At 40.7% G+C, this 20,057-nt stretch overlaps 1 protein-coding gene across 4 annotated transcripts in view; it reads right to left on the reverse strand.

The window, feature by feature from the left end:
• sipa1l1 (signal-induced proliferation-associated 1 like 1) overlaps positions 1-20,057 on the reverse strand; it is an 83,733-nt gene that overhangs the window by 23,749 nt on the left and 39,927 nt on the right. For 3 of the 4 annotated variants that reach the window (XM_084378155.1, XM_084378156.1, XM_084378153.1), the window contains 8 exons: positions 13,783-13,918; positions 11,990-13,542; positions 11,484-11,706; positions 11,153-11,283; positions 8,958-9,146; positions 8,072-8,246; positions 6,021-6,124; positions 5,705-5,862 (listed from right to left, as the gene is read on the reverse strand). In XM_084378155.1, the coding sequence (XP_084234281.1) occupies positions 5,705-5,862; positions 6,021-6,124; positions 8,072-8,246; positions 8,958-9,146; positions 11,153-11,283; positions 11,484-11,706; positions 11,990-13,420 (2,411 nt within the window). In that variant the 5' untranslated portion in view covers positions 13,421-13,542; positions 13,783-13,918. The remainder of the gene's footprint in view (positions 1-5,704; positions 5,863-6,020; positions 6,125-8,071; positions 8,247-8,957; positions 9,147-11,152; positions 11,284-11,483; positions 11,707-11,989; positions 13,543-13,782; positions 13,919-20,057) is intronic. The other variant, XM_084378154.1, reaches the window with a different exon arrangement.

Genomic DNA, 20,057 nt, shown 5'->3' on the forward strand with positions numbered 1-20,057 from the left:
TGTCACAACACATTCAAGCTTGACGCATTTATTATTACAAAGTACTGCCAGAAGTTAATGTTTGATATAAAGCCTCATGCTGTTCACTTACTGATTATGAGAACATTAAAGACACTATTCTTGACTTCCAAAATAACTGTCCTTGAAAATCTGACTGCTGTTCATAACAAATGTGCCATCGTGTAAAGGCTACGAGTATTTGCCTGTTCCCATTACTGTAGCATGTACCTTATTTACATGTCCTATACCTCCCTGTTTTCTCTGCTCCCTGCCTCCCTACTCCTCATCCCCCTTTTCCTTTCATTAAGTCCCTGGAATGGCCATCTGAGGCTGTTTGCCCCGTCTGGTATGTCAGGAACTCAGCTGAGCAGCCATGGGGAGGAAGGAGAGGAAGCAGAGTTGAGGAGGAGGATGAGGGGAGACTGCTATTCCAAATCTCCTGCCCAAAGCCCCAGAAAACCCAGAGTGAGGGAAAAGGAAAATGTGGCTGAGAAAGTAGGACTGTGTGGGAGTCTCCAAAAAAGACAGGGAAATGATTGCCGACTGGAAAAACACAGCATTTTTTTTCTGTCATGTGAGACAAACAGACTTACAACCTGGTCTGTGGAATGTCTCCGTCTGTAGCGGTCGACAAAAAAAAGGGTAACAGTGCCCTGAAACAACCCAAAAAAACAATGAATCTCATGTCCTAATCTCAACTTTTTGACCAAAAGAGCTCAATCACAGATCCTCTCTCAGGTGATAATTACTAGCTGACAAGAGTAGCACAGGAAGTGGGAGCCCTCGTCCCACATGCCTCCCTGCTGACATGCATTGGCACCCAGTGACACCAGGAGTAATCGCTTTGTCTAATAAGCAACCAAAGTCAATATGCCACCCACATATTTCTAAACATACCTCAGTGACACCCCGGCCTCACCGGAGACGTGTGGTGTTCAATTATAATAACCGTCAAATTGTTGACACCTCATTTCCCACCTTTCCCTGTTTGTGGCAGACAGAGGTAAGAGAAGAAATATGTTTTTCTGGTTGAAATTGCCTCTTAGAGTGAACACACAGACTCCTAGAGTACACTGTTGATAAATGAATGGTGGGAGTAGCCTCAGTAGTTACTACTATGTCAAAATGTTGCTTGCACTTCCCACATGGCATATGTACTCAACTCTCACATACTAAAACAAGAACGACAGAAGAAGGTAGTGTGTGTGTGCACATGTGTAGGTGGAGGGTCATACAAACATGCAACAACATGAACGTCCCTACAGGTATTGTGGGTAGGAATTTGTCGGTTGTTATTTAACTGCTGCGTATTTTCAATTTGAACCTTACTTCCCTCATTTCTATCTTCACAGTGAATGATTCCAACTGCTGAATAAAAATTGCATCACACTGTCAGTTTGAGGTACTCACTTTTTTATGAATTGCCTTTGTTTATCTATTTATCTGTTAGGTTTCTTCTACATTTATGTCATATTAGAAAAAGTGGACAAAATCGATTTTGTCCAAAGAGGTTGAAAGCATTATAGTACATTACTGTGCAACTAAGGAGCCTTTTTTAAAAATCAAGCATAACATGCAGCACATGCTGTATGTAAGCGAGTACAAATAATCGATTCTCTTCGGATTTTTTGAGGAACTGTTCACCCCATATGTTGACACACTTCACTCCCCCCAATTAAGGAGTTCTGGAGAACTAAAAATCCTATCCAATATATTTGACTTGTAATTAAATCAGAGGGTTGATTTAAATGCTTATCCCCACCTGTTTTAAAAGCAAGTCCTACTTTCTATGTTCTAGTTAAAGCAACTACAATCAATATCTTTAGGGTTCAACAGATTTAACAGTTAATTGTCATCTCTATGGAGTTTCAGCTCATTGTTTTGGTTTTCTGGCATGCAAATTTACTGTTTTGGTTCACTCTCTGTGCTCTCATCAACATAATTTCCAACTGAAGGAGGAAGCTATTTTTAGCAGAAGCAAAAAAAAACCACTGTACCGACTGCCCAGAACCAAAAGACTGACAGACAAGTTAGACTTCCTGGTGAACATAGTGGAGCATGAAGCAGATAAACAAGTTAGGTTTCTCAGGAATAGGTGAAGACCAAAATAGAGCTAAAAGGGGAGTCATTTGAAAATCAGAACATGCAATGTTTAAACTGACAGCCAATACACAAAGTAAGTGACATAATATTTATGCAATGTTGGCCTGCTTTTCTATAGATGACAAATGCATCATAAAGGGGTTTGCAGAGGATCAGCTGAAGTGGTTATAAGCAGGCTGAACAAATAATTAAAATACCACATGACCTTTTATTCTTATTCTTCTCCATCACTACAAACATCACTCAATACATTACGCTGGAGTCCTAAAAGCACTTGTACTGATCTCAAACACCTGTGAGTCAGTCAACCTGACCTCTGACTCATGCAGGACAGATAGATGTGATGGAGGGAAAGAGGAAAGCCAGATAACAAGACACAAAAGAGCATTAAAAAAAAAAACTGAATGAGGAAAAAAAGACAGATCGAGCGAGAAGAGGGTGAGGGTGAGAAAGCCAGAGAGAGAAGGAAAGGAGGATGTAATGCAATGGGGACTGCTGGGCTTTGTGACTGCTTTGTGATCCGCGTGGCAGGAGGTTTGTCAGTAAAAATGAAAGAGCACATTCCTGTGGTTTCAGTGATTTGTGGTCTTATAAATATCCAGTGTGTGGGCAGCTCCGCTCTTCCAGTATCCATGACCTGCTGCCCACTGAGCCAAGGCAAGAAAAAGAACATGTCAATACCTATTGAAGTGGGTGGCTCAGAGGTGTATTGTGTGTGGGTGTGGGGGAGGTACATATATCATGTTTTTGTCTACTTGTGACAACTAGTCCATTTATGTTTTACAGTATTTAGGTTTGTATAACAGCCTTGGCACATGCAAAATTGTGCTCTCACCATCAGAAGAGAGGTAAGAGATCGAGGAATGAATGTGAGAAAATATAGACTGTATTAAAGGTGGGCGATATTACAATTATAGATCATGATCATGATCTTGAAGTTGTCCACAATGTACTTTTCAGGCAAATGTCCTCTTACTTCCGTTTCCAAACGTCACATAACCTCACATACACTAGCAGATCTGGGGTATGTAAACAAACCAAAAGAGGGATGTAGCCAACTAGATGAATATGCTGATTGGATGAATTACTTCATGTTGCATGACATATTGTAAATGATGAGTTAAGAGTCAAAGCTTGCAACATGGCAGATGAGGAGCTTGTGTCAAAAGAAATAAAACTATCGTTATTGCAAAAAACACATTTTAATGTTGTCAAAAATATCTATTTTTCAATGCATATCAATTCTGGATATTCAAAACCGTTTCAATACTAATTTTATCAATGAACATTTACCAGCTACACTTTCTTGCTCTCTTTTCTCTTTTCCCACTCCTGTACATCATTCTGGATTTCGATGGAAATTCAAGTTGGTGAATTTATATTATTTTATAAAGCTACTACCTACAGACCCTGTAGTTAATGATTACAGGAATTAGTGTTTTCTATTTCCTGTCACTGTCATAACACTTGTAAGGTATAGAAAACTGCACAGAGAAGATTCATAAGCACCTCCACATCACATGAAACTGTCATAACAGAAAATGAACTAGAATGGCACTCAGTACAGGGCATAACTCACAGATGCCAGCCACCTAAATACGCCTATTTTCTATCATTAAGATCAATATATATTAATTCCTGAGAAATTGTGGAAAAACACCCTATCACAAAATGTTAAAAAAGTGAGAAAAATTCCTGGATTCATCCCTTTATCTGGATCTGCACCAAAATGGATACAAGTGAAAACATAACCTCATTGGACGCGGTAATAATCAGACTTAAGGTTTAACCCAAGGAAGTGAGTCATTTTTGACATCATAAGAAATGTGTTCACTGGGCATCACCGTCTGCTCTGTCATACAGTCACAGTTACCTCATACTACGTAAAGTTAGTCTGTCTGGTTTAGTAATAGTGACATAACTGTGGTGATGTCTCTATGTGAAAAAAGACCTTCACAACACATACATCAACTAAGCATATGCAAGCAGTCAGCACTTTAGACTTGGCCAAGTGTACTAGCCCAGAAATTGAAAACCATTTTGACTGTGGCCATAAAGGTTGTTTTTGTAAAGTTGCTTGGAATTAAAGGCAATTATACTAGATACTAACAGTATTAGAGTGACTAAGAATGGGCCAAAATTATTTATCTTAACATTGATATATTAAGTAATATCATATACTATATATTGGCTGTATCATATGGTAAAAAAAAATCATATATTGCAGCTTCTTGCTATCTCCTATAATATAATATGATATAACATGCCATAAAATAATATTATAGTATATAATGTAATATAATATGTCCTTTGGGGTGCCATGGTTCTTAAAATGTTTAGGAACCACTGCTTTAGAGGGCAGAGCCATACTGAATAGAACCATGAAGTGTGCTATATTTCCCTACCCTGTGTGTATGTGAATGTCTTCTGGAAGAGAGAGTAAACACACCAAAGCTTCAAAGCATCCTTTACTTAATAGATTTTACAGTATGACTCATGGTCAAATTCCCTGTGGTGTCTGTGAATCTTAATTTACATCTGAAACCTGATGTTTCACCTATTTTGTGTGTGTAAAATTAGTGTTCACTTCAGAAACTTAATTCAAATTAGTGAATCACAAAAGGCACGTGAATAGTATTTGCTCTATATTCACCCTTTTGCTGGGCTTTTTGTTCGTATGTGTGTTGCTCAGTAATGAAGTAGCCCCACGGGGGACAATTAAGACCTCACACAATGTGCTCAAACAGCAATTAAAACAGCCATCAGTGGAAGAGAGAGGAAGAGTCATAGAGAGCAAGATAAGAGAGAATGACAGAAAGCTAGATAACAAGACAGAGGTGAGAATAAACAGAGAATGAAATGTCCTTCACAGCTGAACAGGTTTTAAGAGGAAACAGAGCAAAGGCAGAATATTCATTACTTCTTAAAAATTATTCCAGGCTGGCACTTTGTATTACATATTACACATCTCTTACAATGTGGTAATAAATCGTGAGCCGCAGAGAGGGCTCTCAACAGTCACTGCCTACTCTGTGATGGAGTGATGGAACTGCAAAGGCAATGAGAGATGTAGAATTTTTCGAGGTAACAGATAAGAGCATTATTGTTTCAGCAGTGTTGGAAAGAGATTCATGAGGAAAAAAGTCACAGGCATAGAAAAAACTAAAGTCAAAATTATTTTTTTATATATATATATATATATAAAAAAAGGTAATTGTTTTTTATGTAACAGTGCTGGTAATAAAAAATACCATAAAATTGACAATCCGGCAGTCTACTTTTCTTTCCAATTCCATTTTACCACCTCGCAGAAATCAGCATGAACCACTAAATTCTGTTTAGTGATTTCAAAAGCTTCAGCTCAATAATTGTTCTGATGATAGGCTTTTCTATTTTTTGTTATGTACACACACACACACACGCGCGCACACTCTCCTGCCAAGCTTGTCGACCAAAGTACTGTACTGGCTTTTAAAGCTCACCATCCTCTACCATCATGTCCTGTGACAGCATATTTGTTTTATGTAACCTAAGCCTGGAAATACCTCATGTACTGTAGGTTAAACTGGGCTGAACGGCATTTTGTGTGAGTGTATCTCACCTGTAGGAGCTGTTCTCAGAACACGGGTTATGAGCACGTACAATCACAAAGACGTGCTGGAAGTGAGAGCGAATGTTTTTGGGGGTGAAGGGGAGAGCGCCGGGTTCCTGGAACACAATCGTGACGATGTCATTCCCAATATGACGCTTCCGCAGTAGCTGGAAAAGCACAAAGACAGCGGGAAAAGACTGTGTTAGATATTGAATGTCAAACTGAAACATAAATATGCATGATTGTATGTCAGTCTGCCCTAGATGACCATTTTCTTCATAAATAGAAACTTGCAAATTGTTTGTAACATGAAGGCGTAACATACCTGTTGCTTATTGTTGGGTGTGTAGGGCAGCATGGTAGACACATGGAACATGATCTCGTAGTCCTTGTAAGTGGTGTACAAGGAGTGGGTACCCGTCGAGTCAGCTGAGGGGGACACAATTACATGTGAATTTCTCATGCATAGGAATATGTTTAGGTGTTTTCAGTTTCTTGGTGCACATCCAGACTTGGAAAAAAGCATTTATATTCCAGTTTAAAGCATTCTAAAACTGCAGCTTCACAATGACCTATCAGTATTGATTTATAACCAAACATTTAATTTGTACTAGAATAGCACTCAGTAAAGTGCACACCCACGCCAAGGCCCAACAGCCCCCTTTTATTCAATCAAGCTTAATCCAGCATCAAACTCAGTAGCCCTGTCACTCTGAATTTTAAACCACCCATAACTGCTTAACCAAAATTAATTTCATTATCAGATCGAGGCACCGCATCAAATTGTACTCCATACTCTATACCAGCCACCTAAATACGGCCAGTATTTCATCAAGATCCTTGCAATATTCCCTGAGGAATTAACAAAAATGTCAGAAAACCATGAATCTAACTGTGGTTAAATATGGATACAGCCTCAGAGGCGGAGCCCCGTTCCTTCCAATGAAAGCTGTTCAGTGGTGCATAAGGCCTAAAAAGCTCGACTTCCCAGGTGTAGAACTATCCAAATCTTTCCGCATCACGGGGCCCATAGAGCGTGCACACTAGAGACGTCTGGCTGAGCCAGCTAACTTCCGGTTTATCCCCCAGCTAATCTGAATAGGAATCAATCAATTCAATCGTAACGCTCTTCTTCACTATCCAAATGTTATTGGACCAAATGTATCAAATTATGCCAGTGAAACGAGTCATTTCATAGTGGTTATGATGCCAAAAGAAAAAAAAAAATTATCCACTAATTTACAGCTGTTTCTTTCTCAATGTAAGCGTACAGGACAAAGTGTTTTTGGACCCTGTGCTTCACGTGACATGAAATTACACTGTTTGGCCTCCACTTGGCTTTAAAGACTGGCGCTCTTCTTGGGGGCTTGTAAAAAAACAGCCTGTCGCACAATGTTAAAGAAAGTGAGAAAAAGTTCCATCCCTCTATCCAGATTGGCACCAAAAGTTAATGGGGTCTATTCTGGGTCGAGACCCATCCTCCGTCTAAGTTTTGTGGAAATTCCTTCAGCAGACTACAACCAAGCTTCGTCTTCATGTTCCTCATCTTCCTCCTCATCAGATGGCCCAGTGTTGCCTGAGCTCAACAGGCTCTGGCCCTTAAGAGAGCAACTGCATGTTAATAACCACCTACTCATTCTATCGATGTGCTCTATTCACAGAACAAAACTCTCACAAGGTGTTTAAAAGACCAATCTTAACCTAGCTAGATTACCTCAATAAATTACACTCATTCTATAGGGAGTGCTTTGCCTGGCTGCATTTAATTTATTAGAGGCTAACTGAGGGTTGCAATAGATGTCCTACACACAGTGACTGGGAGAGTTTCAGTGTCACGGAGCATTATGAGGGATGACTTTGAATTGATTTGTGGATATAATGGAGTTATACATCAAAACTTAGGCTCAGAAAGCAGACATGATGTAGACACCAAGCTTCTCTATAGCCAATACAGAGGAGAGAAGAAGAGATTACACAGTGTATCAGTTTCCCCAATAGAATAATATGACACCAAAGGCCACCTGTCACATGTCTGAAATTAAAGGAACTTTTGTCTTTGAGGCAGTGCACAGAGCGGACACAGAAGAAGCACTTAAAGGAAGCCAGAGGGATTAAATCAGACTGAGACTCAAGGGTAGACAGGAGGAGCAGAAGTCTCAACAGCAAAGGTGTTTCAAACAACCGGAGTGCCATTTATAAACACTACATATGAACTATACATGCAGCACTTCCACACACTATGACATTTTGAAGACTAAGAATTGCAAACACTGGTGGCAAAGTAGTGAAATAAAGCCAAAATACTTTCCTTACATTAGACATTACAAACTCTGTTTCATTTACTTCTCGCATTGCACATCCTTAGCATGTACGTACTCTTGGTGTCCAGCTGGGCCCGGTACTTGGTGAAGCCTTTAAGTCTAACCCTCTCCCCCAGCAGGTGAAGGAACTCCTCCAGCGCTTGACCAGCTGATTCGTTGTTGTACATCTCCTCCTCGCTGCTCTGACCTGCCATGCAGTACATCACCCCCACTTTCCGCTGGAAACTCAACTACGAAGAAAACAGAGATTGTTGCAATGAACAGGGGAGACACACGTATATCGCTGTGTAGAAATCATGTCAGAGTAACCATGTTGACATTTTGGGGAGAACTCATGTTGGCATTTGAAGAATAACCACCTTGGGTTGTTCTGCAGTGATCGTGATGCCATTTTCCGGATAAATCATGTTGACATTTTCAGAGGTTCAGCTTTTGATGATTGCATCAGGGAGCAAGAGTATCAAAGAGCTTGTTTTGTATTTTTCTCCTTTTAAGGTCGAGGTGTGTGTGTGTGTGTGTGTGTGTGTGTGTGTGTGTGTGTGTGTGTGTGTGTGTGTGTGTGTGTGTCCATATTTCTTCACTTGAACCAAAAATAATAGTCTCTTCGAGTGAATGGATAAATAAAGCAAATATAAAATAATAAAATCAATAATATTAATTCTGCTCCACGATGAGACATCCCCCTTTTGTACAAACAACACCTACACGTTAAATGAATCATTATACACTAAATAAAAATAATAGTACAGGAGACTATCTCTCGTTCACAGAATGAACGATTATGTTGAACGGATACAATTTCGGAGGAATGATGACGACAATACTGTCTTTTTACAAAATGTATTCAAGCATAAAAAAAAGGATTTCTTCCCATATGAGCAATCAAAGGAATAAGTCAAAGTCACCCAGCCCTGCTGAATTTCCTCACTCTGTCTCCTTACCCCCTGCTCATCCAGCTTCATCAGCTGCTCTGTAACTTTAGGTGTGTTGAGTGCCAGGCGCAGGCAGTGGGCGTTGAGTTCAGGCACCAGGTACTCCAGCACCTCTTTCAGGGGCAGACCTCGAGCTAGACCGTGCTTGGATGTGGAGGGTACAGCATCTTCCAGGATGGAGCCCCTCAGGGTATTCAGCTAAAGACAGCACAGCCAGAGGGAGAAGAAAAAGAAGTAGGAAAAGAATGGATCAGGGCAACAGTTTGAGTTTGTACAAGACAGCCACAACAAACTAAATAATTCAAGTTATGAATAAAATCAACTATAATTTGACATTACTACCTCACACTGTTGCCTGCCTCATTCTCCCCTAGAACCTATTGCAGCTGTGTGCTTCCATCGTTAATTATTGAAATTATACGGCCAAAAAGCCTCTGTCAAACCCACTGTCATACTATAAAAACGTGTGCTGTTGGAGAAACGATTGTACCAGTAGCCTAAAATAGAACAATGCCAGTAGTAATTTCCAAATCGTTCCTCCATTGATCATTGGGGAATAAAATACTTGATGATTTCTCTGAATCAGTTCAATCACAACAACTGAATACAATGTGTTAAACAGTCTGAAACATTGATTTTATTTTTAGAGCATTTTACACTGCAGTTCTTCACAAGCTCGGCCACTATAACAGAACCAGATTTAGTCCCTCCTTTTCTCTTCTGTGCAGTGATATAACTACAAAAGTAAAACTAGCTGTCCAGTCATCAGTACATCAGTAGAGTGAATCTATGTTTGGAAAACTTCAAGGAAGCCTGTGATGAAGCCTAACGGCCTGTGCAATTTAATTCAATTTGCAGCATGAGAGCTCTTTTCAAAAGGATAATCATGGCCGTCGCTGGATCGTGGGCTCAGGATCACTCGAAAAATAAATGTTTTTTTTCTACTCAATCCAGGCTAAAAAATGGATTCTGCTAAACCGTGTTATCTGCTAGTGCTGAGAAAATAATGTGCAGAGAAAAATCTGGCTAAGTGAGAAAAATGAATGCACGCTGTAGTTTCCACTATAAAGACTCTGAAGCTTTAGACTAAAACAACCCTGAGGAGGACGTCCATGAATAAATCAAGAGGATTGTAGAAGGACCAGGACCTGAATATCTATCATGAACAACCAAACGCAGCTAGATATCTCCAATAGTCTTGCTGCTCTTAACAATCATTATCTATCTATTTTTTGTTTGTGTGTCATAATGATCAATCGGACCAATGTTGCTACTAAAACTCTCAAGGGTAAACTAACAAAAGAAAACCACTCTCACTTAAGACAGGACAAAAGCTGTCCTGAGTGGACACTGGACTTATCCTTTTGACATCAATGCATCCCACTCACTCCCACACAGAGACATACATATATCTATACCTGCCCAGCTCCCTGATCTGAAAATAGCAGCTAGAGGGGAGAGAGGGAGGCAAAAGAAGGGAGGAAAATAGAGGAAAACACAGCACAGTAGGTCGTGCGTCATCCCAAGAGATTGGAAGGGCTATTACTCATGGTGCGCTTCAATACGAGAGCAATGCTTTTCCTCCTCTACTCAAATACCTTTAGCGCTATTTTAGTCTCGTTTAGCTGCGAAATTGCACGGCTCAGTCCTTCACAGAAGAAGGCTGACAAAGATGGTAGGTGGGCGTTCAGCTCAGAGAATGAGGACATGGATCTCGTGTGCCTTTAGGAAGAGATGGCAGCAAAGCTACAGGGATTCACAACAGATTTCTAATCAAAGTGCAGACTGAGAATTGTGGATAAACAATTGGGAGAATACATTAAATCAAACATTCAATGATTTAAGGCAGTGTGTTAAGGAAAGGAGGTGGAGGAATGCAAGGTCTTGAACCATGTTTGGCAACCTTGAGATTAAGCTTTTATGCCCCCCCTCCCAGATGGGTTTTTCAATAAGCAAGGCCGAGCGCAGATCCTATATGTTAACTCCTACGCAATTTGGATATCACGCAGTACAGAGAGTACTAAATATTGACACATTTGGGAACATGAACATTCATTGCTCCAGGGAGGACAGTTAGAGAGATATATATTCTGGTGAATGGACAGATAGAATCCAATCATATGACACAACAACAAATCAAGCTATTAAAACGCAATATATGTCAGTATAAGGCGTATGAGGTTTATGTGTCCATTTCAATGTACCTCACTCGTCCTGAAGATGACCCTGTAGTTGTACTGCTGGCCATGGTCCTTGTGCTCATCCAGCTTCTCCCTCCTCAGACTCACTGCCACTGGGCCCAAGTTCTCATCTACCCCCAAGTAGTTCCAGTGTTCTAGGGGTGAGGAAGAACGGGAATGGATGAAGGGATGGATAGAAAGGGATGAAGTGAAAGAGAAGAGAAAATTACAAAAGAGGAAACTATTGATCTAAAAATATAGTCGATATATATATATAGACTTCTTAACCAGAAATAGATAGTCAAAAGGCACCAACTACAAATCAAAAAAGTCAATACTATCTTAATTTGCTCACCTCTGAGGTAGAAGTACTTTCGGTAGTAATAGGTGCCGAGGTCAACGTGCTCCACAATGTATCGTTTGGACCTGTCTGCATGTTGGCTTGGCCCATCCTTGGGCGCCTCCAACACAGCCACACCAGCATTGGTAAAATGAGTAGTGAGGGTGGAATCCAAAGGTCCTTCCTCTGTACTGCCAGAAGAATTGCTTGAGCTCCCCCCACTGCCTATGCTGCCCTGCTGAAGGATGGAAGACGACAAAAACCACAGTAAGCCGCCAACCTTATTATTATATTTCATCTTCAATGCATCTTCAACATAATAATAATCAACCGCTAACTGATCTTCAATCTTGATGTTTTTAAAATGGTCAAAAGGTTCAGAAAACAATATTGCAGATCTTTGGATTAAAACTGAAGAGCCACAGAAAATCTTTTTCAGGAATTAAGACAAATAAAAATACTTTTTTATTTGATTTTTCATTTAACAAATAAATGTTGTTCTATTCTTGCACAAAACCTACCTGTTTAGCAGGAGAGATGTTCCTCTCACACTCTCCACCGATCTCATTCCTGAAACAGGGGCAGCTGAGCACCAGGTCATTGCTCTTATCATCACCAGGGTCCAATGCAGGGTTGGCACTGTGTCCTGTTCCCTCCTTGCTCAATTCCTCTTGTGAGCCACAGGGTGACCCATACACTCCACTCTGATTGGAGGAGAGGGAGGATGTGGCCGAAGCAGAGGCAGCAGCAGCAGCCGAGGCGCCAGTAGTGGTGTTCTTGCGTTTGGACCCAGATTGCCGACTGTGGATCGCCTCGTTGAGGTCAAATAGTAGAGACTGGACATCAAAATGGGAAAAGCCTTTTTGGCACAACCAGGGTTTGGGAGCTGGACCACTCTCATCCCCCTTGCCTCCATCTTCAGCATCTGAGCCAGCCCTTGATGTGTCCCCTTCCACCTTCACACTCCGCAGCTTACGAAATATTGACTCTCCACCTGTCTCTGACTTGGACCTCCTCTTCAAGTGCTTCTCTCGTTCCTTCAGTCGACTGGCGGGACTACCTCTGGCTGGACCTAAAGGTCCATCTGGCAGGTCCAAAGCTGCCTGTTTTATTGGGGCCACGGTAAGTAGTTCCGTTAGCCTCTCTGGAGCTGGGCTTCGCTGATCAGGGGCCTCATGGGATTGGTATCCCTTTAGCATGTCAAAAAAGCTCTCTCCCGACACACCATGTTTATCAATGGATGAAGTGCTGCCGTACTCACGGTGCATGGGTGTCCATCCGGAGAAGGACCAGCCCTCATTGCCATCACCATCCAGCTCACTGATAGTTATATCACTGTTGCTACGCTGGCGAATGCGCCTCATGCCTTTGCGAGGTGAGCCCAGATATCCATCTGGCGACAGGAAGCGATTGTCCTTTCCCTTGCTCTGCATCTTGTTCTTTAGTGTGTTGTGGATGTTGCGCAGCATGGATGAGTCCTGTGGGCTTATCAGGTGGCCCAGCTTGGCTGACAGATTGCTGTGGGCTGTGACGGCTGACACCCCACCTCCCCCACTGCCACCACTACCACTACCACCACTTCCTCCTCCACCACCACCACCACCACCACCTCCTCCCCCACCTCCAAGTCTTTCTCTATCTCCACTTCCTGATCCTGAAGAGCTGGTGGTGTTGGTAGAGCTGGGTGAGTCTGTTTCGACAGTGATATGCCAAACACCCCCTCCTCCCCCATCTTTCCGTGGAGGCCAATCAGCCACACGAGCCCGGACGCCCATCTTTGGGACGCCAGGGTTGGTGCCGGTGGTGGAGGAAGAGGAGATGTGGGCGCTCTCACTGCGGGGTGGTGGTGCCCCTCCATTCGGCAGACGCAAGCGGCGGGTATAGAACTCATCAGTAGCCGGCACTGAGCCCCCGACCGAGCGCTCTGTCTGAGAGCGCTTCAGACTGGTCATGATGGAGATGGGAAAGGGTGCGGGGAGGGGAGATGGGAGGGAAAGGTATGCTGATGGGTTTAGATTAGGGTTAACATAATGTCCACTGAGTGAAGTGACGAGTCTCACGGACACATTTGGTGCTGTAAATAGAGCAAATGAAAAGAAGACATGAATAGGTTTCTATGTTGAATAAATCAATTGTTAACAAAAGATTTTAAATCAATGCTGTCCAATAAAATGAATGGTAGAATTTTACTAATACACAAATTATAAGATGTTGTAACGATGGCTGCCTTTAACCTTCTACAAATCAAAGACTCAGAGCTAAAAAGATCTGTACATACAATATAAAGTTCAAGTTTTAAGTTCAAATGCTATACCTTTAGAGAGCTGAAGCTTGATGAAAAGAAATGTGTTGATGGTGAACTTCCACAGCTCAAGTGTCTAGAAAGCAGTCCGCATTGCAACCATGCCAGAAGAGAGTTCAATTCAGACTGGATGGTATCAGCTCACTAACTGAGAAAAATAGTACAGAGAGACAAAGGGGATACAGTAGGTAGCAAGGAAAGCCGGAAGGAAACAGAGAGAAATCAAGTGAGAGAATATTCGATATCACGCGTTCCACAGTGAACGCGTATTGTTCCACCTTGAACAATAAGGCCTGCAATTTCATGTTGATAACACAGACAATAAGAACCAAGTATAAAAATGATATTATACTTGCCTGGGTAGTCAACAGTTTTGAGAAACCATCACATTTTATTTAGACCACTAAAAGCTAACGATTCCATTCACAGCTACATTTTCCTCAAAGGGGAAGTTTACCAATTTTACACAACAAGATCAGTTTATTAGTCATGGGGAGTAATACACAGCCTGTGGGAATTGAGAATGATGTCTGCTCTGGCTCTGCAGAGAAACTCGCTCAAAATAACCCTTGTAATGTCATCAGGGCTTCTCAGCTTCGGCTTCTTTCAACAGAAAGCTTTTGTTACAAACCGGGAGGCATTTGGATAATATGCAGGCATTTTCCAAGCAGCAAGGGTCGAGCGAAAAGATGCAGTTTAGTTTGATAAGGGAATTGTAGTATTGCCATACCAGGGAATAAATGTTGAGGTGTCTCGGGCCTCTGCTACATTGATGGTGACCTTTATTTTAACATTTAACATTCTCACAAATTCAGAGAAGTGGAATGCCAAATTGTGGGAAAATGACTTTAAAAAAGCCACAAGATTAATTCCTGTTGAGTTTTTGTGGGTACTTCCTGAGAATTGTGTAAGCTAAAGACCTCAATAAGTAAAAGAAGACTTCAGAACGGTGTTTCCATTCTTGTTTGGATTTTTTTCTACAATATCAAAGGAGCCATGACACACTTGACCTTGCCGTCAGAGACGTTGGACAGCCCACACAGTTTGGAATTTCCCATGAAAGAACCAGGAGATTAATGTAACACAGAACAATGAGTATAAAATCAACATTTATATATGTGAAAGTCACAGGAAGGGTTTGTAGCTTTAAAGCGTACAGGCAGATTTGGTCCATTTACTAAGTCACCAATGATATGACAGCTGATCTCACCCAGCCATTAATGAAAGAGCTTAGGAAAGAGTTTTAGTTTGCTCAAGTAGGTGTTTGTCTACTGGTTTGTCCATAATGGCGCACTACCTCTCTCTTCCAGACCACACTTAGTATCACCATGGAGATAAGGACTTGTAAAGTGCATGTTTCTGTGAGTGTGTGTGTATGTATGTGTGAGAAAGAGAGAGAGAGAGGGAGAGAAAAAAAACAAGACAAATGATTCCTTCCCTTCTCTTCCCACAGATCTTGCTGTGAATAGTCTCATAATTCAACACATTACTGTTGAGTTTTTCAATTGCATTTATAATGCTTTGAACAGCACAAATACAACTCTGAGAGGGTTGTGTCAGAAAAAGATAACTCACTAAACCAAAACTATTTTCAAGGATCAATGCCACAACTTGTTGGAGAAAATGTTTTTTGTGATATGGGTGAGCTGACCCTGTAACAAAGATCTGAGATGCTTTGTTGTGCCATTCTGCAGCCTTGTGGGCAGTACTCATGACACTAAAGTCTCTCTACTCTAACAATGTTGGTGAGTTGTTCAGATTGGTCAGTTTGAGCAGCATGACATCCTAGTCTGGTCTTTGGCTTGGCTGTTAAAACTAAAGTGTTTGAAGTCTAACAGGCAGAAATTCAAAAGAAAAAACCTTCACAGCCAGGTGTTGGCAGCCGTATGCGTGTCTGATGGTGAGATTTCTTTGAGCAGACACACATACTGCATAAGCGCGAGTTGTGGGAATATATTTGATATGCGAAAGAAGGCTTTCAGTTTTCTGTTGAAGATCTTAGAGAAAGAGATATTAGAAAAATGACAAAGAAAAGATATTGTGAAGTATCTTAAATCTCATGAGCAGTTACATTGTCTCAGCTGGTGTATTATTAAATCAGACATACAATCATCTTGGGTGGATATTAATTAAACAATTATAACTCACCCTCGAAAGAGATCATGAATAGTGCAACTGAGAGAGCATAAATATGGATGAAGTTCCTCACAGGGGTTTTCTTCTATGCCAGTGAAATAATATGAGCTTGTTCAACTTTTACTTCACTGTAAATATCAAAAATCATTGCAAAACTGGTACGTTTCCAACATAATGTAGACCAGTGGTTCAACACTGTTTTTTTTTTTACAGATCACAAGAGAATCATATATCCAAAAACAGGTAAATTAAAATTAAAATGCACAACTTTGAAAATATGTATGAAATGTTGCTGTGTACTAATAAATTGTATTACCTCGCATAAAGTCCCACATAGGATTAGACAGTAACAAGGTAATCAGACAGGTACAGTGTGATACAATTGAAATAAACAAAAAGAAGAAAACTGTGTGTGGAGATGGAAAAGATATTCCTCAACATTTACTGGGAAAGAATTAGTTCGCTGACATCCAACCAGATTTTGGTCCCTTGTGACAAATTTTGGCAAATACCATAGTTACTCTGCTTAGAGTACATCAAGGCAGCAAGACAACCCTGCAGTTTTACAATTATCTCTCACTATTATAGACAAAAGTGGAGAGCCCCAGTCTCTTTCCTCAATTTCTCTTATACTGTAGACTAAAAGGCTTTTCCATTGATAACAGCCCTTGTTGAACGAGTGGTATGCTCATCCTCAACACCCAACAAGAAGGCTCAGCACAGCATAATGTGCATAACATCACACTGACTGACAGGCTGATCATAAGTGGCTTCTTGTACCAAAAAAGACCAAAATACCTCCAAAGGATTCCCCCCCAAATTTATCAAGCAAGAGATTCCCCCAGAATTTTCTATTTAGACCTGCACAAAAGTAACGTAGCACAGTGTAAGTTGCAAAGTATGGTGATACTAAGTGTGGTCTAAGTGCAGTTGCAAACTGCATTGCCCTCCACCATAAGCCAAATATGTCTCTGACCATCACGCTCGAGTGTATCCTCAATAACTACCTGCAGAGTGCCTTTCTCTTTCTCCTCTGAGGACTGGGTAGTACTCTTTAATGAGAGTTGGAGAGAATGAGAAAAACTGTCAGAGAAAGAGAGTGGAGAGGATCATACTGCAGTTAAGTTGGGAGACTGGGAATTAAAAGGAATGAATGTGGCGTAGCATGCCTCTCTGCAGTCGCAGAGGACCAATTACACTGACAGATACTCAGTAACCTTTAGCAGCGTCCAAATGAGGTCGATTGTTGAGGTAAATATGTAGCATCTCTGCTCAATACAGCTGAAGTGCTGCAGCGGTTGTCTGCTGGCCCAGTCAACCGGAAACTGTTAACAGAGGGACTTATTTGCATCTTACTGATAATGGTGTCTGGGACCATAAGCATGACATTACCGAACCATGAAAGCATTGTTGTAACATCCAATCAAGCATCTGATGTTAGAGATACAAATCTGGTAATTCATAGGAGAGTGAGTTCAACAGCCAGTTCCCTGCAGGGGGATTTTTGTGCTTAAAAGACTTTAACTGTGGAAGACAATTTGACTAACTCAAAACTGCTGAAGCCTTGTGAAACATTTATGCACCGCTGCAGATTTTGTCTTACGTTAGAGTAACGATAACTATTCCAATGCATTGTTTCAAGACAGACTTGAGAAAATGTGAACCAATCCTTTAATACATTTAAAACACTGCAACTTCATTTTGTACTGGTGCTTTTCTGTAAATCACTGTACAGGCAGTACTGATACAGTACAATAATGTATAATAATATAATTATTTTCAATAAACAGAAAGACATTAGTGTTTGGCACTATAGCTGTAACAATTCATTGATTAATCAATTACTTGTTTACTATTAAAATAATCAGCCATTCCTGATGTCAGCTTCTTAAAAGTGATTATTTTCTGGTTTCTTTGCTCCTCTATGACAGTAAACTGATCATCTTTGGGAAAACACAGATCAACATTTTTCACCATTTTCAACAACAATTAATCAAGAAAATAATCAACAGATTTATCAACAATGAAAATAATAAGTTGTCCTTTCCCATGTAGAATTCCAAAACTTTATAGAAAAGCCTCTTTGAAGACTCAATCAAGGCACTGTCTGTCTTTGATTGTCTGAATAAGTAATTAGTAAGCATTGCAGTGAGGTAAATATGACCTCATGTTATTATGCAGACTGGTGTCATGGTGATAGACAATGATGTCATGGTGATGTGTGTTGAGTAATTGTGATGAGCCCAGTCACTACAGATGACATTTAAAAGAATATTTTGAACTTAGTAACAGCAGGTAGATTTGACTTCTATGTCATGCTATGCCAACTATCTATAGTTGTAAAGTAATTGGATATCAATTGCAGGGACTAAGGTTTTCTTTTGCATTTTACACGTTTGCATGTTGAACTGACTTTCTGTTCACTGGCTAAGAGACTTGAGGCTTTGCTTGCAATTAAGTGGAATTAATTAACTGAAGTGTTCCAGCTGAACTGCAATTGCAATTTTCCCTATGATTAAAACTGAATTACGCAGACCTTTCCAAGAAGCTTCATATGAACTTGTAGCTGCATATCAGTTCATTTTTAATAAATTCTAAGAAGACCTGGGAAATAAAGTATCACTAAAAACACTGATGAGGAATAAATTGTTTAATTCAGAATACAATAACATGAGGGCGTCAGTGTTACTATGGTGATTTTAAAATATATAAACCATAGTACTGCCTACGCTTGTTTAAAATGTGTCTGGCTGCTACAGTCTAAGGTTGTTGTCAAGCAGCACAGGTGTGCCAGTATGGACAGTATGTGACTATAAATCTGCTTCAGTGCGCAGTGAGTCATACACGCCTGTAAATTACTGAGCAGACAGCGCTGTAACTAACTGACTGACTGAGAGAAGCTGGTGCTAAACAATGAAAGGAGACATGGTTATAGAAAAGTCTTTAAAAGAGAGGGCACAAAAAGTTGAGCAGAGGGTGTGAGTGTTTGTAGAAGTGTGTGTGTTCCTTATCCTCTCCATTCTCAGAAGTACTGTAAATTGGAACTGGTTTATATTTTTAGACGATAACAGAGTGAATCAGTGTTCGTCGTTGATTAATCAGCCTGTATTGTAGTTTTTCCCAGGCATGTCTTTAGTGAAGATCTCCACCTTGCAATCACAGAACAGTTTTTTTAATGATAGACATATGGGGGAAGGGGACTATAGAGAGGAACACGTTAAAGAAACAAAAGAAGAAAGAACAAAATATGAACTAGAGAGCAAATCATTAACAATTAAACACTTGTTTCCCCAGACAGAGATCATTACCACACCGACTGGTGAGTCAAGTCAAGTTACGTCATGTCAACACATACAATGTCTCAATGGATTTTAAAAACCCACAACAGAAACAGAGCCAGCCCGAGCTCCATAAGGAGACAAGAAGAAGGAACCAAAAGCCTGTGGACATAAAATAATTGAATTTTCAAGATTAAATTCAAAAAGAGATCCCCCTTCTTACACGGCTAGAGGTGCAACAGAAGGCATAGGTGGGAAAATGGAAATGACAATCAGAAAGAGAGGGACGCTGACTCAAACCTTGCCAGCATGTCCTCTCAAGCACCTGCTGTCAAATGCTGCTGGGCATAGGTGTGACCATTAAGGCAAGATTTACACTGCGTGTGTGTGTGTGTATGTACATGTATTTGTTCACAAGTGGGTGTACCTGCAGTGTAAAGCCACTGCAGGTAACTGACAGAGCCTTAGGACCAAAATAACAGGGAAAAGATCCAGATTATGACTCAGGCTTTCAATGTGCACCCACAAGTGTCTCTCTGTCTCACACGCAAATACACACAAACAAAGAACCCAGAAGATGAGGAATGTTGCATCACATTATTTTTTTCTCACCCGAGTCATCTTTCCCAGACTGACATTTGTGTCTCAGTTTGCGCTTGGTTTAAACTTTGTGTCAGAGTAGATGGGAGAGTATCAAACTCTTCTGTTAAATTCAAACTTCACTGAAAATAAACTATCTGCAGCAAGTTTCAAAACAGTAATGACAGTTTCAGATGTTTTCATGGAATTGCACTTCACACATACATTACGCAACAGTGACTGCTCTGCACAAACGAGATCCCCAAAACAAACATTAAAAAGGGAAACGCAGGT

The sequence above is a fragment of the Pagrus pagrus genome (assembly GCF_965226575.1).
Source record: "Pagrus pagrus genome assembly, chromosome: 16".
Lineage (NCBI taxonomy): Eukaryota > Metazoa > Chordata > Actinopteri > Spariformes > Sparidae > Pagrus > Pagrus pagrus.